This window comes from Macrotis lagotis, chromosome 6 (assembly GCF_037893015.1).
Source record: "Macrotis lagotis isolate mMagLag1 chromosome 6, bilby.v1.9.chrom.fasta, whole genome shotgun sequence".
Taxonomy (NCBI): Eukaryota; Metazoa; Chordata; class Mammalia; order Peramelemorphia; family Peramelidae; genus Macrotis; species Macrotis lagotis.
Genome location: NC_133663.1, coordinates 12546383 through 12572609, shown reverse-complemented (window position 1 = coordinate 12572609; position 26227 = coordinate 12546383). Strand labels below are relative to the sequence as shown.

Here is a 26227-nt window from a genome sequence, read left to right as displayed (position 1 = left end):
TGTACCCTATTATTTAGCCATGAGTTAGGAAGACTAATCTGGAGTTCAAATCTAGCATCAACACTTACTACTTATGTGACCCTAGGCAAGGCACTGATCCCTATTTGCCTCAGTTTCCTCCTCTGCAAAATGAGGTAGAGGAGATGGCAAACCATTCTATTATCTTTGCCAATAAAACCCCAAATGAGGTCCCAAAGGGTCGGACATGACTGAAAAACAACCTAATAACAACAAAAATTTGAAAGTTACTCTGAGTACAAAAATATGAAGTCGTTTCTGTCTTTAACTATTTATAGTATAGTTGTACTCAGAAATCAGGTAAGACACATGACTTCAGGTAATATTTTTAGACGAAATGTATTCTGTCTACAAATTTGTTGATATCGAGTTGGTTCAGTCATAATGGACACCTGATGAATCCATTTTTAAGCAAGTCCCTTAGTGTCTCTGTTTCCTCAATTGTCAAATGGGGGAAATAATACAGCCTATCTCTCACTATTGTCATGAGAATCAAATGAGATGTTTGCAAAGTACTCTGAACATTTTAAAGTGCTACAAAAAGTTAGTTATCATTTTAATTTAATTCCTAATAGAGACTGGCATAGTAAAAAAGAAGAAACAACAAGAAACACTGAATTTGGAGTCCTGGGATCGGTTTTCAAACCGTGACCTTGTCTATATTTCGTGGGCATGAATCTATTCAAAATGTGAAATTCAGTCTCCTTAATTCCAGAATGGGTAAGGTGAACTAGCAAGGAGGAAGAACACCTTTTAGTGTGACCTGAATCTATGATCAGGGGTCTATGAACACCTTTCCAAAAACAGTTTTATTAAATGCATAAATTAAAATGCATAAGGTTTAGAGAGAAAACAAGTACATTGGGATCAGTCATGTTTATAGTCCCCCTGAAATCCATCTATAGACTCCAGGTGAAGAAGTGCTGTTTAAAGGTCTTTCTTCCAAGTCTAAATCTAAGATTCTGTGGCCTGATGACAGACCTCCAACTAGGGATTGGGAGGTGGAAGGAGGAACCAAGAAAAGCTTCACAGGAGATGAGTCGGGGCTCAGCCATGGTAGGAAATAAGGGTCCAGAAGGGCAGAAAGAGCAAAAGGGGGAGAGTTGGGAATGAAAAAGAAAACCAGATGAGTAAGAATCCAGTCAGAAACAAATCTTCTGCCTTCTCACAGCTCAAAGACCCCATGAAGCTTTCAAACATTAAGATGCATTGTAGAGTTGAAATGCAGCATGTTGACACACTATACAAGATCTGAAAATAGCGCCTGCTTGTGTTCAAAATGTGAACTGCTACCCAGATTCCACAAATGACTTAATAACAAGAACACAAAAGAAGACCCAAAATAAACACCACAGAGAATAATTTCTTAGCATTGAGTTTATGGACTCGAAATAGCACCAAAATGCCCCTCATTGCTGCATCCTTCCACCCAAGGGACACATTCTGTTTTGCTAACCCCTACTCCCATCCCTGTTGCAATGTCTATTTTTGAAGAGATCAATGAAATTCTTTTTAATGCGTCTGCTTGCTAAAGGCAAATTTATCAAAACAAGGAGAAACCATTTTCTCAAAGTGCTCTGGACATCTTTTTAAAGAAACAAAGGTTATCCAAGTCATGTCCTGCTCCCCTTACTTCTTCAGAAAGCCAGAACATTACTGTTCCTTGAATGGTTCATATTGATTATACCAACAAACTGATTTTAGATATGAGGGATTAAAGAGAGCTCTTTTTAGGGACAGGTTGCATCCTCGATGGCACAGTGGAGCTTCTTATATAATTAATGGTTATAATATATCTAAGCTCATTTTTAATGAGACTTTTATGGGAGAGGCAATGGGCTATAGTATGAAGACCACTAGACTGTAAATCATATTATATGTGATCTAGGACAAGCCCTGCTTCTAATTCTGGGGCCTGGGACAAATTACTCCACTAGCCCAGACCTCAGCTTCCTCATCTGTGTGGTAAAAATGAAGAGCCTTCCAACTTCAACTATTTTAGAATTCTCTGACTTGGAACCAAGTTACTGCTGCTGCTGCTGCTCTGTGTTTATCCCTCCCTTAACCCCTCACTATTTGAAATGGTTCTAGAGGTTTGAAGTTGTTTCTCTGCATAGTATGGAAAAATGTGGGATCCTAGGTGGCTTTGATTCAATTTTATGTACTTGTTCATGAATACAATTTCCAGTATGAATATTCTCCTAATTAAAAATACATTCGGCTTTACAATAATCTGATTAACTGCCAGATATGTATTAGGGAAAAAAGCCAAGACTGTCCTTTCATCTCATGTTGTAATAAATAATCGAATCCACTTTGAAATAGCTTTGAGGAAGTCATGAAATCAACCTGATATTCTGGGTGCTGTTAACAAGAGGAGGGGTATTTTTCCCCTATAAGAAATCAAATGCCTTAAGAATTATAGCTCTGGGTTGGCTTGTCTCTTTTAATCAAATTAAATTTGCAGGGAAAAAGCTAAATAGTTGCTTTTAGATATCCCTTAAAAGAGTATTCCATATAACAATGTCAATATTCACTGTGAATTATTGACCTCCTGTCTCCCTGAAGCCAAAAAATTGGAAATAAAGCAAGGTTGAACTAGAAGATGTAATATAATTATCATCAGCCAAACTTGGTTCCTCAAGTCAAATGTTTATTTGCATTTTTATCCTTGTGGAGGAACACACCTGTTCCTCTTGAGGGGTAAATGCAAGCAGAGATAGAAAATGAGGCAAATTTAGTTTCCAGTAACTTGGCTCCAATATATGCCGGTTATATAAGAAGGAGGGGGACGGGATTCTGCTGGGTCTCTGGAGTGGGGGAAATGGCACATGCTAGCAAATGATATTGACCATTTTTGTATGTTATTTTTTAAAGCTTCATTGGGGGATGAATATTTTTTTTGTATTTTTTTGTTGTAAAAAGACAAAGTGGATGTGAGTCTGCTACGTTTGGCAAAATGGCGGTCCGGTTAGTGTCTATCTTAGCAACGAGGAAAACGGTGATGCAAAGCCCAGAGGAGAAGCTAATGTTTTTTTCATGGCTGCTGCCCCCTAACCACTGCCGTTTGGCGATGCAGGATTACAAAGTACATAACTTGTAAGAAAGCCAAACCGATTTCCATCTTGCACCAATCTGGAGCTCTAACTCGCTTGTTTATGAGTATGGAATTACTCCCATGAGAAACAATGAGTCATGAAAGGATGCTTTTATGGATGTTAAAGAAATCAGCTCCATCTTCCCCATCTACAGCTCTGGAGGATCATTGGGGGCTATTAATGGTTACACCTGTTCTCATTATTGGACACTGACTGGGGAACAAAAGGGTTCTAGGCACTCCATTGCTACCGCTTCCCTTGGTGATTCATGTTTGTTTACTTAAAACTGGGAGCTATAGGACACTGATCATTGGCTGCTGCGAGTTTTGTTTTGATTTCTTTTCCATATTTTCCTTGAATCTGCTGAAAAACTAATACTCACTGGCCAAACTGGGACTGCAGAGTTTGCATTAAATTTATTTGGAAAGGAAATTATATTTTGTCTTGTGGGTAATTAGCTCCTATTTCTGTTTACCCTAAGCATGCCTTTTCAAGGATCAGCCAGTGTGAACACTGATGCTCATTGTGTTAGAATCCTAAATCTTGAGAGAAATCTAAAAATACATGTTAGACTGAGGGAATCACCTGCTTTGTGCATCAATGAAAGTGATGACTTTCAAGGTCACTGATCAAAATGTAAAGAAAACTGAAAATATTTTGGAAAAGAAAATACAATCCAAAGAAGATGATTATTTGTTCCCATTTTTAAATGGCCATTTCAAATGTGATTTCAATGATAATTTCCACAAGAAAATGGCATCTCCCAATATTTATCAATAATTATCCAGCAACATAGTGTATGTTTACTCCATTCGACCATGCAATCATAGAAAAATTATAAATAAATTGTAACAAGCAAATAATGGGAACCCCAAAGTGATATTCATTATTATCAAGAAACAAGTAACTTTAAATGTATATAGTAGCAAACTGTAAAATTTAAAGTTGGATGGAATTTGAAAAACATCATACATTTGATCACTTGGGAAAGTGAGGCTGTCTGAATAGGATATGAGTTATCTAAGAAACTGAATCCTCTGATTCCAAAACCCAACCCAATCAGTGAGCTGCCAAACTCAACAAATCAGAGCTAAAGAAATATGAGATAATGATTGTAGTATAAAATATTTTACATATTTATAATAATAATAAGATACAAATCTTACATTTTATATATATTACATCTGCTTGAATAAGATAAAAAATGATTAGGAAATAATAGAATGAGAAAGTGATAAATCGGTATGGAAATGATGAAGAGAAATTCTGAGTGTAAATATTTTAGTTGTAATTGTGGGTTTTTAAGTGGACAATAATTTATTTTTAAAGAATTTAAACAAATGGTGACCTGACGCATGCATGAGAATGTGAATTTTGCTTCTGTTGTCACTATTCTTTAGTTCATAGAGATAAAAATCATGTATAAATATTTTATTTTGAATAATCTGATCTGAACTTTGCCAGAACTCTCTCGCTCTTCCTGGTGTGGCAACATTAATGTTGTTATACTGGAAGATACATAATGGTGTTAAGTGTTGAGAATACTGCTAATAATTCATTTTGTCCAATCTTTATGATAATGAATGAAATAACATTTACAGGAAATTTACTGTGAATGAAGCACTATGAATTTTTTTGGGGGGGTGGGTATTTGGGGACTTCAAGGATAGGTATGAAAACAGGTCATTCATCACTGGCTCTGCAACTCCTAGCTTTTAGGATCTTAGCACTTAAAGGCGAAGTGATCTTCCCTGTTACTCCACAACTAGCACTTTTTCAGAGTTTGAATTGGACTACGGTTTTTGTTATTTGGAGATCAATTCTAGACACTCTTTTAAAACTGTCTCTCTTCTGCCGACTGGATTTTAATAACACCGTTCAGAAGATTTAGGCAAAATTCAAATGTTTGGGGTCCAACAATTCACTTTGAATCTTTTTAGTGTAATGTTATACAAATATACATTAATCTGGGTTTTTTTTCCCTGCAAGATAGCCTCCATTCCTATATCAATAATCCATTATTTGTCATAGAATTTAAATGGCATATTTGTCCTTTATGTAAACATTCCCTTTTGGCTTTCAATCAATTTATCCACTATATGTTTGTCTCAATAAGTTAGAGTCCTTCTGCTCAATGGCCTGATTCCCTTCTGTCAATGAATGAAGATATAGGTAGAAGGACCGAGAACAGGAAATGAGGACTGTGAGCCCACAACAAGAATACTATTTTCAAAGAATAAATAGCATCTACCGATCCCACAACTGATATGCATCCCAGACTAGATTATGTGACTAGATTATCTCTACCTTCCATAAAGCTTACTTAATAATCTTACTTAATTATGTAAGCACAGCATTCAGTAGAAACAATATAGAAAAATCAAAAGGTAACTCAGTGAATGAGATAGTTAAAGAGACAATATCTAGCAAACACATCTAAATGCCTTGGATGACATGTACTACGAACAAAAAGAGGAGAAAACAAGAGAAGTCCAGACTCATCAGCACTTAAATTGGTCCTTATGACAATTCTCTTGGATGAACATCCTCAGGGTTTGCAGTGACCAATGAATGTTATCTTATTTGATCCTTAGAAAGATTGCAAGGGATGGAAACTATTAGTAGCCCCATTTTATAGATGGAACTCTGAAAGGGCATATGATCTCAGAGAAACACAGCTGTTGAAATTTTTTAAGAGAGGATCTTAAAAATGTCTACTTGGTAGAGATAGAGTACTCATTTCCAAGTCATGAAAACCAGTGTTCAGATCTCACTTTGATGATTTACTAGTTGTATTACCCTGAGCAAGTATTTTAATCTGGTCAGCAGGAACCTCCCTAAAGCATCTCCTTAACAAATGACCTTCACTCTGCTTCAATGGGGGGCATTGGGAAATTACAAATTCTTCAAGTGTATTTAGCCATTGGAAAACTCAAAGAGACTTTTGAAGTCAGATCACTTTGGGTAACTCTACTTTCAAGATTCCTTTTTCCCTTGTGAAGACACAGCAATTCTAATTTAATGTCCTTAAATTGGAATGATAAAAAAAATTTTAACTGCTGTATAATCGTGGTCATTTCTGAGCCTCAGTTAACTTGACTGTAAAATGAGACAGTTGAACTGGATGACTTCTAAAAGTCCTTTCCAGATCTTAGTTTGCCATCATTGATTCGTTTCCATCCTGCCCTACTTTCTGTGACCCCATTTGGAGTTTTCTCAGCAAAGAGTGGTTTGAGTTTTCCATTTCCTGCTCACTTTAGAGATGAGGAAACTGTGACAAACAAGGTTAAGTGACTTGTCCAGGATCACACAACCAGTAAGTGCCTAGTCCAGGTTTGAACTTAGGAAGATGAGTTTGCCTGACTTTAGATCCAATATTCTATCCACTATGGCAACAACAAGCCGCTCTGATCCTATAATTAGGCCCAAGTAAAATGGATGTGATCAAACGATTCCTGTCTTTCCTAACCAAACCATCTTTTGCTCGTATGCATTTTAATACATCATAAACAATCAATCAACAAAATCAATGGAATATTTCCAGTTTAATCATCTCTTCAGAGACTTGGGGCAAAACACAAGTTCAGAGAAAGTACATGACTTCATTAGGGTCACACTACCATTGTGAAACTAGGCTTCTCCTGATTACAAATGCAAAACAACAACCCAAAGGCTGCTTCGGTGGCCTGCTTGAGGGTTTGAGGAGAGAGAAAAAGAATATAATCTTGCAAAAAAAATTCCAGAGAAAAGCAAGGGAGAGGTCCTATCCCCCATGAAAGAATCTTGGCAAAAGAATTGTACAAGAATATTGGGGAGACTGGCCCAGAAACAAGTCAGTCCCAGGTAGATTAGGGGAAACTAGAGATTGTTAAGTAGTAGTTCTTTTATTACTTAGGGATCCCTAACTTGACTGGATAGGGCTGTTTTTACTATGCAAATAATGAGGATATTATTTTAACTTCATTATTTCTTTCATGGTGACAATTACAAAAGCATTTTAGACCTATCTAATAAGTAATAGTATAATAGGTAATGAATATTGAAAATTTTGAAACAAAAAGGAGAAATTGTCCATTTTGTCTTGACATTTTAATAAATATTCATGAGAATTGTGATTTATAAAGTGTGGGACTTGTATTTACAATGTGATGCCTCATCCAAAACACAGATACACCTGCAAAATACATAAAAGAGATCACTTGAGATTGATTTCTTAAGACATCAGTATCTGTTGAGCAGCAGTATGAAAAATGAAATATATGGGAAGTGGTTTCTTTCATGTAAGCTAACAACAGTAAGATTTTTCTTGGTTATTGAACTGAGGGCCTAGAAGTCAGACTTAAGACACTTTGCCTGGCGTTAAAAATAGGAATACTTCAGATCAATGAATGTGCAGTTCTGGGATGTGCTTTGTATTATAAAGGAATGAGTTGGAGAACCCATTAATCGGGCTTTCTGTTAATCCAAAGGATCAAATACTAAAGCACATAATAACATTTTAATACTAATGTAGTGACTGTCTGCGATTAAGTTATAAAAAGCATGAAGAATTTAATCTGTTTATCATTAAAGCTTCACACAGTGCAAATCAGCAAGAGAGAACCAACAAAGAACTGTGTAGGCTGGCTCAGCCAGCCAAAGGTATTCCAGATCACTTTTATTAACTGTCAGCCTTTCAACATTATCATCCGTCTGCTACCTACTGTTTTCCCAAGAACAATTCCATTTGTTTTCCCATGAACAATTCCATTTGGTCACTAATCATATAACCTATCACACTGAACTAAATTATTTTTCCCGAAATTTTCCTTTAAGGAGATACTGTCCAACCTAGATATATTTAGCTTAATTTTTCCCTAGATTTCTCAATATGACCCAAATGGAACAACCACACACACACGCACACACACACACACACACACACACACACACACACACAAAGGAGAGAGAAATGGAGAAACTAAAATAGAGAGAGATAAGAGGAAAAGGACAAAGAGAAAGAAGGGCTAGATGTTGAGAAAACTCTTAGGGTCTATGAGAATTTTTCCCCTACCTTATATCATACGAAATTTTCTGGGCATTTATTTTTTTTCCAAATATCAGGACTGACATAGCAATGTCCTATTTTTTTTAAAAAAGGAGAATGGACCAAAATAATTAATATTGAGGGGAAAATAAAGATAAAATGTAACCCACACTGAAACTGCTTAGATATTTTAAGCAAAAAGAATGGGATTGATGGCTTACACTGGTAAATAGCAAGAGCTTTACTTCAAACAATAAAAAAGGATTGTTGGATGTTTCATTACAAATGGGTTTTATCTTTGGTTTTACTTCATAATAAACATGTTATTTCTCTATATTTTATCACCTGCATTCAAGTTCACCAAGGGAGACTCAAGATTCAGTTTTATTTAATGGGAACAGTTAGTACCAGTTTCATTAATTGTTGACTGTTTCATTAATGTTCTCTTTTAGGCATATTGTGGAGGACAAAGCAATATTTTACGTTCAGTGGGCTTTTAATGACTTCTTAAGAACTGTCATTTTATGAAAGTGTTAAGTAGAAATATATATATATATATGTATATATGATATATGTTTATATATCTTGTTCACTCCACATAGTCTTTGGAAAAGAAATTATTTCCTTTAAGAAGAATACTCATTCTAAAAGGTATGAAGTTTTCCCATTTACGATAATTTCTAAAAGCTTTTCTGAAATTTTTCATTATTTTGAACTAAAGTAGGTATTTTTGTGCCCTTTAAAAATTTGACAGACTGATAATTAAAAACATATAATAGACTGGTATTTGAGATTCAAATAATAAATAAAAAATGTGACGATCAATTGAAAAATCACTCTGGTATTCTACTTTAAATTTGGGATCCTGATCATTTTTGCCAATAATTGTAAATTTTTATCTCCTAACAATTTTTTTGGTTGCCTCCAATCCTTTTTAGTTACTGATTTGATAGAAATCTTGCTATTTTTCATATTATTCAAAAACTTAATTTAAAAAAATACAATTATTCAAAATGGCATTTAAAAATTCATTTTGCTTTTTAATACTTTTTTAATGAAAAAAAAGAAAAAAAACTAGGTTATTTTAAAAATTATTGGATCACCTTTATATTTCCTTAGAAATTATTTTTCCTAAGAGAATTTCAACAAAGTACTGAAGCTCTTTTTTACATTTAAGTATTTGTCTAGGGAAATATACCTTATACTGACAGGATGGTCAAAAAACTAATTTCAGTGACTTCATCTAACAACAGGATAAACTAATGATCTTCACAAATCATATTTTTCCCCTCTGATGGCAACATCAATTTATTTTGAAATATAATGTCCAGTTCTTCTATGAAAAGAAAGAAAAAATTGTCACTAGCTTCCTAAAAATCAGTTTTTTTTATCATATGATTCCTTATGTGAAAGCACAGAGAAAAACATTCCTCTAATATATAAAGGCCATGTCAGATTTGTTGTTTGAGGAGATCTTGGAGAACATTCTTCTTGCCCCCTTCATTTTCTATAAAACTTGACTTAGGGAAGGGAAAGGAATTGTTTAAAGTCACACAGGTTGATGGGGCAGCTAGGTGGTGCAGTGGATAAAGCACAGGCCCTGGAGTCAGGAGTACCTGGGTTCAAATCCAGTCTCAGACACTTAATAATTAGCTAGCTGTGTGGCCTTGGGCAAGCCACTTAACCCCATTTGCCTTGCAAAAAAAAAAAACCCTATAAAAAAGGTCACACAGGTTGGAAGCTAAGGCAAAGTTCACCCCCAGGTCCTTTGGTTTCAGGCACACTACTTTTATCCTACTGATCACGACACTGGAAATTGGCCCTGTAAGGATTTTTTTCCCAATAATTTTCCAATTATTTTGAATGGTACTAAGGAGAAACCATGAAAATTATATTTTATGTTATTTGATAGTACATCAACATTTGTTGTAAAATACCTCTATAAACACCTCTGTCTTTTAATCACTAGTTACTGCCTAGTAAATAGTCAACGTCAAAAGTTTTGTTTTGTTTTTTACCTTGGGGATACAATATAACGCATGTATCTATAAGACATAAATAAATGACGATACTCATATTTAATAAAATTAATCCCCCTCATCCATTCTTCTACAAATCAACTCAGTATTCATTGTTTGCCCTACTCTATGCCATTTACTCTGAGTGATTTAGCTAAAATTATATAGCTATCTATTCACAAATTCAATTTTCTTCAACCACTATAAGCTATTTTAGTTGGCACCGTTTTATAAAGCATTTTTTATTAAATATAATATTCCTTCAATAATCTATTTAACAGAATTGCCAAGGATTTTTGATTGGCCAGTAATTGGCTAGCCTATTTCTGCCTGCCCTGTGGTAGAGCATTCAGAGCTCATAATGGTATAATCAACCACAGTAGGGCACACTGCAGTTTGTTTCTAACATAGTAATGTCATTTTTGTCTTTTTCGATAAGGACCAAAACCAACCAAGCAGCACGTCAACCAATTCTTTGGCAATATTCTCCAATAGGATTCATATTCTAATTCATCATATTGAGATTTCTCAGGCTAAATCCAGGAGCGAACTATCAATCAGGAAGTCACTATTGTGCACGAGACATTGTTATGGAATGGGAGAAGAGGAGGAAGAGCTAAAAGAAGACCTAGAAGAATGAAGAGGAGGAAAAGAAGGGTGCGAGGAGGAGAGAAAAGACCAGGAGGAGGAAAAGAGTAAGCTGACATGGTACTATATGAGAACCCGGCTCTTTAATGGGACATGAAACAGTTTAGTTAAAATCATCTGCTATAAACGACAACATTAACACAAAAAAACAAAATATTTACAAAGAGATCCAAATAACAAAATATTTTACCAATTAATTGCCAAATGAACAAAGCAGACAATAATTGCTCTAAGGTCTCCTAAGAATGTGAACTCATTTCATACTGAGATAATGAGGGAAGGGTTGTGTAATAAAGGGATTAAGGCTGGGTTTTAGTAAATGGCCCAAGTTCTGTTGTTTCTTTGTACCACATTTTCAAAGGGGGCGGGGGGGGGGGGGGGATACTAAGAAAATCATGAAGAGGGAGATTTCAAGAATTCTTTTTGTTTTTGGGGTTTTTTTTTTTAGGTTTTTGCAAGGCAAATGGGGTTAAGTGGCTTGCCCAAGGCCACACAGCTAGGTCATTATTAAGTGTCTGAGACCAGATTTGAACCCAGGTACTCCTGACTCCAGGGCAGGTGCTTTATCCACTGCACCACCTAGCCGCCCCTCAATAATTCTTTAAAAGCCCCTAAGTCTTCATGAAATTGCAAATGATCCAGGTCAATTCCTGAGGAGAAACCTTTCTATATCAGGAACATAGGTGGGAATTATCAGGAGACTCTCCTAACTACCTCAACTTGAGAATACCTTTTTTTTTTTCTCAGAAGTAATATGGAGAGCATGAAAAGAGGTCATTAGGGATGCAACTCCCTTGGACTGGTCAGCCACTCATGGAAAGAAAAATGCATTTTCATAGGAATAGAATTCTTTAAAAATTTAACAGTTTAATAAAAGAAGATGACTGTTGGAACTGTTGACAATTTTTTTCCTGAGGCATGGATTGTTTTTTCTTAAGTGAAATATCTTTATTAGCTTCAGGAATAAAGCTCTCTGTTTTGATACATTAAATTTGATAACTAAAGGGCACAGGTTTAATCCATTACTTAACTGTATACCAATATAACCAATGAATCATAATTCATTTAATGTCTAAAGAAGAAAGAGGAAAGGAACTAAACATTAATATAGTACCTGCTAAATGCCAGGGACTATGCTAAGCACTTAAAAATACAATGTTATTTGCTTTTCAAAACATTGCTATGAAAGAGGTGCCTTTATTATTATTTTAATTTTAGGAGACTGAGGCAAAAAGAGATTAAGCAATTCACTCTGTTAAGCCTCTTTGACTGAATATGAACTCAGGTCTTACTGACTGTAGGTTCAGGCCTTTATTTATTTTACCCCTTAGCTACATCATAAAAGGAAAGATGATCTACTGGGAGCATATTGAAATTAGATGCATTTTACATGATAGCTATAACATTTTGTAGGTTATAAGACAAAATATTCTTAATCAATATTCTGGTTAAAATCAACATTTATAAACTAGACATGGTGAATGACCTAAATATCTTCTAGATTTTCATAACTTATGAACTAGAATGGAAATGAATATCACCTTTCAAAAAACACTATAGCAGGGGGCAGCTAGGTGGTACAATGGATAGAGCATCAGTCCTGGAGTTAGGAGGACCTGAGTTCAAATGTGATCTCAGACACTTAATACTTATCTGTGTGACCTTGGTCAAATCACTTAACCCTATTGCCTTACAAAACCAAAAAAAAAATTATAGCAAGCATTAAGGTTTTCATAATAGAACTTGGTGAGATTACTATGTCTGAAGAAAAAACATTTGCATCATACATCTGTTGTCATAAAAATGCCAAAGGTAGTCAAAGATAATAATGTGATAATAACTAAAATAATAAGAAAACTGATATTTATGTGAGATGCACATTTGGCAGAGTCCTTGAGAAACATTATCTCATTGTGATTTAAGGCACATATCTTATTAAGCTCATTTAACAAATGAGGAAACGGGAAGCTTAGAAAGGTTGAATGTCAATGGTTAAGGTCATTTATCTAAGTATCATCTTCATGTAGAGTTAACAGAAATAAACCATCTAAAACAAAATCAATCAAAATGAACTAATTGTGAGGAAAATAAAAGATTGAGTTAATACATTCCATCTCTAAGGAAAGATGGACACATGATTCCACTGATTGCAGTTAGTTAATGCCTAATATTGAGTAAAATGGAATAGAAGAATCTGGGGAAAACTGTACAATTAGATCTCAATTCTTCCTGGCTTCTAAAAATGTCTAATTTCCTAGCTCTAAGTACCTAATCATTAAAAAATACCAGTATAGGGACAAAATAATTTAATCATTGTCTTTTTTTCAAGAAATACAATACATTTCACTTACCACTTCAATTTTCTTGCCATAACTATCAGAGGGTCTATGATATTATTATTCCCAAATTACAGATGATGCAGAGAAATTAAATAAATTATTCAAGACAACAGAATGAATTAATGGTTGAGCGGAAATAGGATGCAATTTCCTTTGTCCAGGGTCCTTTCCAAAAGATCTCATTATTTTGCAAGGCCTGAAAGTTTCCTCCAGTTAATTTCAAAACAAAATGAAATGAAAAACCAGGAGGTTAGTGAAAAGATTATAATGCAGAATTGGAAGGTTCTGTTTTCTTTTTTCCAAATATGTGATAAAACACATGGCACATCCATATAGTCACTTGAATAAGAATGAGGAAAGATGGCTAATTTATTTGTTGAATTAAGCTATGGATGCCTGAATTTTTATTCAAAAAATATCAAAGACCTATTCAAGTTGTAGGAATCAGGGCACTATTGGTAGCACATTAAAAAAGAGATAGACATCCGTAGATATAACATCCCAAGATGATTACATGGTGTAATGCAGTTATTCCAATGGTCTTACATTTATTGCACAAATAACATTTCTTTGGCAGAAAAATAAAAAAAAAAAGCATGGACAGGTATCTTTCAATAAGCTATCACCAATAAGAAATAACCCTTTTCTGAAGTTTAAATTTTGGAGAGATCCTTGGATGTTGAAATGATAATTTGAGAAAGAAATGAAGCTAGGTTTGTTATTTGTTGGGGTTTTATAAGTTCAAGACATTTTAAGCTTACATTACGGAAACTGAGATTCATGAAAAAAGCATCTGGCCCCCAAGTTTTCCTTCCTTCTATCCCATATTTAGCAATGATATCTCATCATAGCCATCTACTACTTGCAGTCAACTCATTTAAAAAAAAGCTGCCTGGTTATTATTTGGTGGGCATGGGAAACCTGGAACCCAATCCTGCCACAGACATTTACTTGATCAGTAATGCTCTGGGCTTTCATTCCCCCCCCACTATAAAATAAAGTCTAAGACTTAATAGATGCCAAGATCCATTTCCATTTCTAAATCTAGGGGGCATCTAGGTGGTGCTGAGGATAAAGCACCAGACCTGGAGTTTCACAGATCTCAGTCAAATGTGATGTAGGACATTGGGTAAATCACCCTTGTCTGCCTCAGGTTCTTCATCTATAAAATGGGGATAAAAACAGAATGTTTTTAGAACAAGAGTTCTAAGAATAAGAGGAAATATTTGTAGAGTGATATAAAATCTTCAAAGAACAACATAAATCTATTTACCTATAATTACATATTTCTGTGTGTGAGTATATAGGGATATGTGTTCCTATGTGTACGTATATATGTATGTTTATACATGAATATATGAAGAATAGATGGATAGATGGGTAGGTGGATGGAAGGATGGAAAGGAGGAAGAAAAGAACCAAAGAGTCACTACTCTATGACAAAGCCCTTCATTAAGTTCATTCATACACAGTAGACTATTGGTAACTATTTGTTGGTTAAAAAAAAATAATTAAGCATCAAAGAAGAACTAAACGTCAAACTCTAGTTCTCTGTACGCTATCTCATCCTAAGCTTATTTCAATACATCCCCTATCTCACTATGATAATGAGGAGAAGAAAATAGCAGGGATGGTTTTGATCGAACGAGGTTCTTCAACCACATATTTCCAAGGTAACTAACACAAGAGAAACTCGAAGAGAAGACAAGCAGGAAGGATTAAAATTTTCTTAGTACCCTTGTAGGATTCATTTATTCCACTTTGATGTAACTTGGGGTGCGAGTATTGAGAGCAGGGTTTCTTTTCAGAGCTGTGTCAGTTCATTCCTTTTGAGTTTTCTGTTCTCGTCTTCCTAACTTGAAGACCTTTCATTTGGAGGTTAATTTTGATGCACATGAATCAGAGAACAGACAGTGTAGAGCAATAAACAGAGAAAGATTAAAAGATAAGATAAAATAAAAGTTTTTTGTCATTTTTCACTCCTTAAATCTTCCAAATTGACCCCATAAGCCAAAACAAAATCATAGACAATATCTCCTCCTGTGGGATCAAGGAAGGAAAATTATTTACAGAACCACGTTGCAAATATAACTTATTTGAATACTGAAGTATCTGAGGAAATGATATACTCTTCTGGAATATGAAATGCTAAGCTCCTGAAAACATGTTTTTTATTGTTTTAAATATACTCCCAGCAGATAGTAGCAGAACCATCTTACTGTTATCCTCAGGCAGTGATGCCTAACATGAACGTATCAATCAATCAACAACCATTTATTCAAGGCTTAGCTTGTAATGACTTTGAGGTGGGTGGTATAGAAATGTAAAGACTATACCAATTCTTGCTTTTATTATTATAAAAAAGAGTTTATAAAGTAGCCAAAATCTTCAAAGCCAATCTGATCATTGTAACATTAGAAAACTATTTCTGCAAATTTTTAGTCCATTTAATTTTTTTTAATTTTGTTTTGTTTTTTGATTTAGAAAAGAGAGACAGGAGAGTGCAGTCCTTTGCTTTCAAAATGGTAGGAGATTTTTGCTCGACAAACTCCCTCGTTAGACAAAATCAGACTCTCATTAGTCACTTTAATTTTGGAGGACTTCCTCGGACAGTGTTAAATGACTTGCTTATACTCTCACAGTTAACACAGGTCCCAGGCACGACTTGAACAGCAAGTGTATCTCAAAGCTGATTTCAAAATCATCAAGTTGGGGTATGTGGATTGATTTTATAAACATGGATCGGAGGGGAAAAACCCTCTCCATCTTTGTTTCCACTAACGTCTCCCTTACATTTAGTGAGCTTTTCTGTTTTATTATTATGAATGTAGGTAACAAAATATCATTCTGACAAGGCATCCATAGGTTTCACCAAAACGGCAAAAGATCCATGACACAGAATAAATTGTCTTCCTTTTTTCATACCTTAGGAGCCTTTCCTGATGGCCTCAACGGCTTCTGTTCAAAAAATGTAACACGTACAACTCCTGCATATATTTTTTACTTCATTATATGTGGATCAGTTTTCTCTTCTGTTGGAATGTAATCTCCTTAAGGGCAGAGACTGTTTTATTTTTATCTATCTTGTCTACTCCTGTCTCCCAACAAGGCACTTACCCCAAATAGGCTCTTTAATAAAAGTTTTGTGGGCTGACTGTTTCTTAACTCTAAGGCTGGTCTACGTCCACTCTTCAGAAATTCAATAGGTGTTTGATGAATCAAATTGAACAATATTTTAAATTAAAACAAATAAGGCCCTCCTACAGAGGGACTTAATGGGAAAACTTGGAAGAAACGGAGAGGAAAAAATAAAACCAATAAAGTTTTATGAAATGTATAACTAGGCTAATTTCCTAGAATCTAGAGGTTTAGAGGATTAATAAACATAATGTGAATAATAAACAAAACTTAATCCTAAAATTGACAATTTTAAGGGTAAATATGGGGGAAGACACATCTTCTCAGAAGCATTCTACTAGTTTAGATTAGTAGAACCTCCTCAATGGGACACATTTAGGTAAGAGGTTCAGTTTTAACAATTTGCTTCCCAAGTATGGAGACAACAAACATCACTGGTTTTGGTAAGTAAGTAATCACTCTTCTGTTTTACCTAGTTCACTGTATCTGTAATCTTTGACGTATGTAAGTTATTAAATAAAGATGGTTCATGAGCAATTCAATGTTCTAACAGAGTAGTGAGTCTTTCGTGGACACGATTTTTATTTTCTCCAGTGGAGTCAAACTGTCTGGCTTAGACCACACATACAATAGCCCCAAAGTGAAAAGAAGTTTCAGAACTGGTCCATCTAGTACAATCTCCTATTTTACAACTGCGGAAACTGAGACCCAGGTAGTTTGAGTGATTTGGTCACAGTCCCACAGGGGAGCAGGGTCAGAGGTGGGATTTGAAGTCAGGTCCTTGGAGAGGATATTCTCTCTTACTTAACCCCTCAGGGATCATGCTTTGGCCTATCCTTTTTACTGTTTTCCTTTGGGGACAGATGAAGAGAGCAAAGAGCTAAGAGACAACCCCAATTGTGGGATGCATTAATGGACTCCTTGGGGTGCAGATTCATGGGAGATGAATGCTTTTTGACCAAGAAGAACATTCCAAGACTCTCCCATCCTACACCCTGCCAAGACATGCAGTGTGTGTATCTGCTCTCAACCTAGTGGCCCCAGGAGAGGGGAGGCATTTTAGCTATTCATGAACACATGGATTTAATTAGACCTCCGGCAGTAGCTAAGGTGCCAATTTGTCTGTTATACTATAGCGGGGATTCCCACCTCTCTCTCTCTCCAGTTCAGAAATTCTGTGAATTTATCCCAGCATCTTCTAAGATGGGGGAAGGAAACACAATAACACACATCACCCACCCCAAAAAATGAGCCAAAATAGAACAGGACATAGATTAGTCCCATAACATTTTATAGGAGGGGAAAAAGAACCATCACTCAAGTACCTTAGGAGCCACGGATGTCAAGATTTTTACAGCAAAGTAAACCTTCTTTGGTCAAAACATATTGTTCCAATAACATCCCAAACTTGCTACCTAACTAAAAATCACACGCTGAATTGCCAAAATAAATAAAAAGCAGTTACAATGAAGGGAGAGAGATAAAAATACTCTAAGAATACATGTAGGAAAAAATTATCTATGTCCCTCTAAATCACAGTGGGAAACCTTTTTTTTCTGATAATGGTCATTTGGATATTTATAATATCATTCCATATAGCAACATTGGTCAAACATTTAATTTATTCACACCTAATAAGTTCCTAGATTTTTTGAATTTCAAGTCCTGCTTGTGGTTGCCTTGCCAACACCAGATCAAATGATTTCATGGCCTGAGGTTCCCTGGCCCCTATCTAAATGAACACATATTAATCTAATCACTCCTGTACAGACTCATCAACCAGGTAATTTGTCTGACCTTGCTGTATTACCATCGTGTGTGTGTGTGTGTGTGTGTGTGTGTGTGTCTCCATGGCCCCTAGTGTTCTTCTTTTGCTCTATATCCAAACTCAAACTCATTCAACTCTCGTCTGCAACTTGCACACGTCCTATCTCACTGAATTCCATTCCAACGGATATAATACTGAAACCACATTTATTCTTTTCCAACTTCATCTATATTAAATGAAAAGGAGACATAGCACTGGGAAAACACTTCACTAAAAATTTAATAAACAGGCTAGCTCTTTGAAGTGCCATACTGTGTCCCAAAAGTTTTTGTGCAGTTTTAAGCAGCTTTTCAAATACACTAAGAATTTTGAGACACCTTGTCTTTTTTGCTTCACTCAGAAGTGATAGATTTCTTAGGTTCCATGATAGAAATGTTTGCAACTCAACAAGAAACAAAGAATGAATCAATTCAATGACCTGACTTTTGAGTATGGATTAATAGTATATTCTTTGGAGAATAATAGCGTCTCACATCAACTAAAATTTTGTTTCATCATATCTTTCCTGAGAGAACCCCAAATACTCCCTCCAGGTGTTGATATCCAGGACCCGAATTCAGGTCCGAGAACTCATACAGATCCATGACTTTTAGTCATTTAATACATGTCTTTCTTTTCTGGCTGCTCATAGAAAGGCAAATACTTTCTCCTAATAGCTATTTTATTTACACGAACTTTTCATAGATTTCTTCCAAAAGAGCACTAAGCCAGATTTGGACTTAGGAAGATGAGCCTTTCTTACTCAAGGCCTGTTGCTCTATTCACTACACCACCTACCTGACCCATTTATTTATTTACTTTTGCTTATGTAAAGCAGGATGAATCTCTTATATTTGCACAATGTCCTAATTTGTTGAATTGGGAATTCGAATTTTCTGAAATATGCCAAATTACTAGTACCATTGACTGAAATAAACAGCCTGCCAGATGTCTAAAAACTCCACAACAAAAGGCTTGGAAACTTTTGAAAATTGAGAACCAAGCTGCTGGGAATTGGGTTTGATTTCACAATCCTATCAGTTCCAACATAAGATGATGACAGTCATTATTATGGAGGCAAGAAACTGAGGGAGCAAACAGAAGGTTACAGGAAGATTCAGTTCAAGAACTGAACACAAGAACTCCTTCCTGGCCACCCAGTTTCAAAAAAAAGCAACCCAGTGTAAAAGATGATCCTGAAAAAATTGGGGAATGGATAAAGGAAAGGAGAGAGAAAAGACCTGGCTTAATTTTATTTAGGAACTTTGGGCAATCTCAAGAATTAAAATAGTTGTAGTGAACCTCATCAAATATGATCCATCCCCAGTTCATCAACTCCTCTGACATTTCCACTCATGCTTCAAAATATTTCAGCAACTGTAAATACTCTGTGAAAGATGATGAAGATTATCTTCATAACCATAGGAACAAGCTTCAGGAGGCATCCTTATTTGGTCCAAAGATCACTAGATATGGAGAAAGTCTTAGGCACCGCTACCTGCCACATTCCTTCCTAGTTTTGTTGCCCATAAAATGAGGTTAATCAGAAGAAGACCTATTTTTTCCTAATTTTTAGTTCCAAATTTCTTTTTTTTGGGGGGGGGGGCAAGGTAATGGGATTAAATGACTTGTCCAAGGTCACACAGTTAAGTAAATATTATGTATCTAAGACTGGATTTGATTCAGAAGCTCCTGACTCCAGGTCTAGTGCTCTATAAACTGCGCTACCTAGCTGCCCCTTTAATTATTTAAAAAATTAATTTTATTTATTTAAGGCAATGGGGTTAAGTGACCCGCCGAAGGTCACATGGCTAGGCAATTTGTTAAGGGTCTGAGATCACATTTGAACTCAGGTCCTCCTGACACCAAGACCGGTGGTCTTTCCACTGTGCCACCTAGCTGCCCCTTTTAGCTCCAATTTCAAAGTGCTAAGACTAGATTTACCTGTTTTAATTTTGAACAATTAGTTATTCTCTCTTAGGTCTGAATTTGTACATATAATGAATGTGATTGTACTAATTAAAAAATGTACAAATAAATCATCACATTGAAATGCTTAAAAATACAGATCATTCTCTAAAATCTCAATAATAAGACCTTTTTAGCATTTTAAAGAGATTGCTAAATCACACATTTTCCCCCAAAATTTATAATGGTTGTGTTTTTTTTAATGTACAGATGGTAAAACAAGAAGTCAGACCCAGTTGCATTATTCCCTTTGAAACAGAGGGTAAGTAAATGGGATTTCACTCTATGCTGTTTCCACCTCTGAGGTTACGATACATTGGGCAAAAAGAGAAGAATGTTTTGTTCTTCTGCTGGATGACATGAAATGAAACAAGTATGGATGCTCAAAAAGAGAAGCTGCCACCTCATTTTCAGTCTTCTTACAAAGTAGAGTCCAATGGAAATGGAGTTTAGTTCTCTGACTGTTGTTAAGAAGATGAAAGGTTTAATCCTTCCAATGGTCAACAAAAGACACTGGATGAACAAGATGTTTCATCACTATGTATCCTGACAAGCTGAGAATTTTCATTTTCAGTGTCAGTCGCTCATCAAAAAGTTTTCTTTCCTCACCTTAAAATTCAATTAAATTCTTGTTTATTTAAACTAACCTAAAAAAATAAACTAAACTAAAATTAAATGAAACTTCAATTCCTCATTAAATGGAAAATCTTCATCCCTGACATTGGAATCAAAGAAGGAATTAGTCTATAAAATATTGTTGCTTTTGTTTTATTGAATGAGTGGCAGTTTTCAAAGACCAGGCTCTAGATTGTCAGATTGTCACTGACCTCACCAAGGAAGGGGGAAGAAGGTATCATAATGCCACATCACAGATTATTCCCCAAATAAACAAAAGCTGTGACTCATAAATGGCACAAGGCCTGGTCTTCTGAGTGGATGGTCCTATTTGTTCACAAATAGGCTTAGGTTAATGTCTCTTCAGGGAACTGCAAAACTTTCAAGGTGACCTCTTTCCAGCTTCCGTATTTACACCCCTATTGAATAAACCACACCAAGGAAGAAGGGAAAGAAAAATGAGGAGAGATGGAGACACTCTAATGCCTCCTCTTGCAAAATAGACTGAATGCAGAGATGGCAGGAAGGGGGTTCAAAGAATGCCACAGGAAAGGTTTAGATGGGGATAAAGGCCTCAATATTTTTTTTTTTTACTCCCAAAGACAAGTTTGAATTCTATGGCGACTCAAAGAAAAGAGAAATGTGGAACCTAGAGCAAAAGTCAAAAATAGTGTAGCCCATGAAGAAACCAATCAAGAACTTAAGCTGGCTCCATAGGTCAGTACAAAATTCCAAATAAAGTGCTCCAACGATCTATCTCCAATAAAGGGCAGCTAATAGAATAGTGTAGAAACAGAGGATGCTCTCCCCCACCCCAGAGCTCTTAATCACTGCCCACAAACTCTAGAACAAACTTACCTTCTGAGGAAGACTCCTGTGTCTGGAAGATGCCTATGTCCCACAGCCATTATCTTCTTTCCAGTGTCTTAAAAGGTAGGAGAGAGTGGTCATAGTCCAACACCTGCTACTACCACTGAATCGGAGCCTGGGAAGACTTTAGGGTTTGGACAGGGGAGGTACTGAGCCACAGCCAAAGCTTGGGAAGCTTTAACAATTGAGCAGGTGTAAAGGGCATCTCAGCATCCAGCGTAGGAATTCAAATAGTGGCAGCAGGGGAAGGAATGGGTCCTTCTCTCAAAAAAGGCGGCAGTGACTTAAGAAGGAATGAAGAAGGAAAGAAAGAACCGCCCACCACAAAAGACCCTGGAAAAGGGAGAAGAGCTTTGTCATGTCAAGTAGCTACAGAGCGACTGAAAATTATGGCCTGCAAACTTCAGCTGAGAGGGAGAGAACAAAGAAGGCTGTGGAAATGAGCTATTCGAACATTCCATTGAGAGCCAAAACCTGATGACAATAATGACTCCCATATCCATTGTGCTTAAAGATTTACAAAGCACTCTTTTCAAAACAACTCTGTGAGGTGGGGAGTTCAAGTACTATTTCCCCCATTTTATAGAGGGGTAAACTGAGGCACGGGGTTGAGGAAGTGACTGGCCCAAGGTCATATAGCTAATATTAGCAAAGGGACTCCAACCCAGACCTTGGCTAATTCCAGTTATCTTTCTGCCACATCATAGCTGCACAGTCATGAATAGACATGACAGTAAGTATGGATATATCAACATGAAACAAATGACTCTAGCTCTTAAGTTCCAAAATTGATAGCAACGGTGAGGAACATTTTCATTTTTTCCCCCTTTTGGCAAAAGTCACTTAAGGAGACAAAGGAGATAACTGGAAAACACTAAAAGAACTGAGGGGAATTGAGGCAAGTAGCAGTTAAGGAACTGGCCTCAAAGTCACAAAGACCTGGGTTTGAGTCCCAGCTCAGATATAAACTGGAGTGGACCCTGTGCTCTAGAGGCAATTCTCTGAAACCATAAGAGAAGGTGACAATTGTCCTGAGAGAGTGATTTTCTTCACTGAGGAGTTCTACATATCATTGAATTAACAAGTCAAGTCTCGGGACAGCAGAAGTAGAGATTAGTTTAGTTGAGGGGCTTTTTGGGGGAGGAAGGGTTGAAAGTAGACGGGGAATCAGAAAACAAAAAAAAACCCATAATGAGTGGGCTTAGCCTTTTCAAATCAACAAGACTGAAGATGATGGGAAGAAAAAAATCAGAGTGCAAAGAATGCTATATTGGGAGTCCACAGAACTGGATTCAAATCCCAGCTCTGCTATTTATTACCTTTTTGACCTTGGGTAAGCCACTGTCCAGGGTCGAAATTCAGTTTTCTCATATAGAACACAAGGTAGGTGGGCTAGGTGACCTTTTGAATTTCTTCCAGGTCTAAATCGGAACCCTCTAGTCAAACATTTCTCAATAAAAATAAGTTTCATAATATTTTTCAGATCTGTATTATGAAGTGGTTAAAGGGCAAAGGGCCAAAGGAAGCAGTAGAGAAATGAAAAGAAAAATGGGGAAGAAGAGACTGCTCAGCAGAAAAGGAAACACCAAACAAAGGGGTAGAGGAACAGAGGGAAATAGGTAAAAAAATAGAGGAAAAGGAAGAGACAGTCAATATGATTGAAAGGACTAGTCACGTCAATAACTCTGCTATCTTGGGATGTAGCTTTAATTGGAATATTAATTAGCCAATTAGCTTCTTTTCTTATGGGGTTTAATGCTTCTTTATTGCTCAAGAATTCCTTCTTTCAAAATGACAATAAGATTTCTTATATGTTTGAAGTTTCTCATTCACTTGTATTTCTGATAAATATTGCCTTCAACATTTGGGACATTTCAAGAATCACTATGGATACTTTTTTTTGAACAAACTACAAAACAATAGTGTCTACAAAAGTGGTAAATTTGGGGGCAAAACCCTGATGGAATTCAGAAAGACACTGAGAACCATTTAAATTCTAAGCAAGGAAATCTATTATTTCATACCATGTAAGGGCTGACCAATCATTTCAAAATACTTTCTCCATTTTTTACATTAAGTTTTTATTATTTAAATGATTTGGAACAATACAAAGAAGAATGGCTTCGAATTCAAATCCTCTCTCCATTATTTGCTCTATTGTTTAAATGACAGAGTAAATCACTTGATTTCCCAGAGATACTTTTCTCATCTATAAAATGAAGAGATTAGATAAACTAACCTTTTAGTTCCCTCTAATCTCTTTGTTTATGATCCTTTAAAACTGAAAGTCTTATTTTGTGGTGTTGTACTAAAATAAACATAAAAATAAAAGATACTGCAGTTGATTCTTTCTTGAAACGTGCTTTAGATGAGAACAGAACTAGTTTTTCAATACTAAGAATTTTGTTTGATTTTAAGCCAAACTCAACTAGCAATTTGTAAGTTTGCCCTCATGTAGGCCATGTTAGCTTTGAGTAGTGATCTTGTATCACAAGGTCATTATAATCAGTAAAATATACTGAACAGCAAGTTGGGGGAAGGGAGGAGGAAGAATACTACTTTGTGGCAAAGAATGGGTTAAATAGTCAATCACCCAGTGCCCTTGGAATCCAAAGAATGACTTCCCATGATTTCACAAAGAGAGAAGTATCTGGCTTGCTTATCTGATCAATGTGCTCTTATTAAATTAATTCCCACAAGGTTTACGTGCATGAGGAAATACTAAATGAAATTCAGTTGACAACAAACATCAATCCAATTCTTCAACAATATCTAAAGAAATCACCCTTAGAAATGGAAACTAAACACTATACTGTACAAGTAATTCTGATGGAAGACAAGGTAAGCTAATCAATGTAAGCCACCAATGTAAGAGGATGTGTCAACAGCTAAAACCATTCCAATAGGACTTTGGATTCAGGGATGCTCTCGCCACATCATTGTAAAAAGACAACAAAGTTTTATTGACTCCAGCATCTTAAAGAACTCAACTAAATATTTAGGTGAATGAATGGAAACTGTACTTGGTCTCACTGGATAAAGTAATTTGTATATGGAACATACAGTGCATTGTGACATTTTCTTATTTGTGTATCCAGCCCCAGCACAATACTTCACATAGTGTAGGTGCTTAATAAATGTTTGCTGGTTAATTAATTTGTTACAAATAATGGAATGCATGAGCCAGAAGATGTCATTTAAGAGTTTTATTGTAAGCCTGGAGAAATTAAAGTGATTTTTTCCAAGATGGAGCATGATGTAGATGCAAGGACAAAGGGAGCAGGAACTAGAGACCTGGCATCAGTTCCCATCTCTGCCATTCAAAATTGGAGTTGGCTTGGAAAAGTCACTTCATTTCAGTTCTCAGTTTTCTTGTATTCCATTAGATAATCTTGAAGACAACTAGTTTTAAATCTTCTGATCCTTCCAACATGGCTAGCCTGTCATTCCGTAAGCGTCTGTCTAATTAGCTGATGAGTGTTAACCAAAAACCCCAGGAAATCTCAAGCTGATAAGCTAGCTAGACAAATGAACATAAACAGCATCAGTCTACTCATTTCAATCACCTCATCCATTTTCTTTGAGAATTTTTCATCAGTTGAAAACAGCTAAGTCTTTCCATTAATTCTAAGTTTCACCAGTGAATTAATGTCTACTTCTTCCATGAAAATGGAAATATTTATGGTATGAGAGAAAAGCAAAATATCTTTCACTTTTACACCTCCCAAAGAATTATCCAACAAAGAAGTCAAGATACTTTTCTTACCTCTGAATCACGTGATTAAAAAAATAGACAGATGTAATAATCCCTTAGAAACCATACATTGATACTTAGCATCTTTTTTCCTTCTGGTCTCCTGCAACATCATGGCTATGAGCTCTATAGGGTATTGATTGATGAGTAAAATTATATGAGCATAACAGAAGTATAGACTAAAGTTATCTTTTTACTCAAAGATGAGACATCATGAATTATTTCTTAGTCCCTTTCAAAGTTACCACTTGGAAGACCTGACCAATCCACATCTTATCATACTGACTCCCAACCATTGACCTGATTCACTCACCAGCATCCTTTAGCCACCTCCATGCTTTCTCTTCAAGATATAAGATACGGCTTCCTCTCGCCAGGGTGCCATGTTAAGGATCCAGAAGGTGCCCCTGAACCCATCTCCTGTTTGCCTGCTGCAGCACCAAGAGTAAAGGATATTCCAGGTCAGCCACTTTCCCTTGGCCAGCAAAAGGAGAAGCAGCAGTAGCAGCAGCAGTAGCTGGGGCAGACTGTTCAGACCCACCTCCTTGCAGGATGCTAGCCAAAGCCATCTTGTTTACCTAAAGAGACTGTCCATGTTCCCTTGTACTAGTTCCTAAAATAGTCCCAAACAGGTGGTTCCCTCTCCCTTATCATGTTTGAAATCTGCTCCCATGTTAATCTGATAGGTACATGAATATAAAAAAAAAAACACTGTTACTAGGATCATTCTGGGCATGTTTTAATTTTAAGTTATCTGAAGGAAACAGCAAAAAGAACATTTTTTTTGGCATGCAAGTGAAAAGAACTGTAATTTCCTAATAATGGAAAAAAAAAAGAAAAGGCACTTTACAATGAGGCCTCAATGATAAGACACTCATTGTATGGACCCTTTTTTCTCAGGGCAGCATGACTACTATATCTGTCTGGG

General features: G+C 36.0%; 1 protein-coding gene across 20 annotated transcripts in view; it reads right to left on the bottom strand.

Annotated features, from left to right (window-relative positions):
* Positions 1 to 26227, bottom strand: part of MBNL1 (muscleblind like splicing regulator 1) — a 241476-nt gene that overhangs the window by 103042 nt on the left and 112207 nt on the right. For 6 of the 20 annotated variants that reach the window (XM_074190770.1, XM_074190774.1, XM_074190773.1 and 3 more), the window contains one exon: positions 25613 to 25730. The exons of 10 other annotated variants lie outside the window; for them this stretch is intronic. In XM_074190770.1, coding sequence (XP_074046871.1) covers positions 25613 to 25618 — 6 coding nt within the window. In that variant the 5' untranslated portion in view covers positions 25619 to 25730. Of the gene's footprint in view, positions 1 to 21533; positions 23109 to 25612; positions 25731 to 26227 lie in introns of all 20 variants that reach the window. 4 more of the 20 variants (XM_074190778.1, XM_074190777.1, XM_074190776.1 and 1 more) reach the window with 3 other exon arrangements.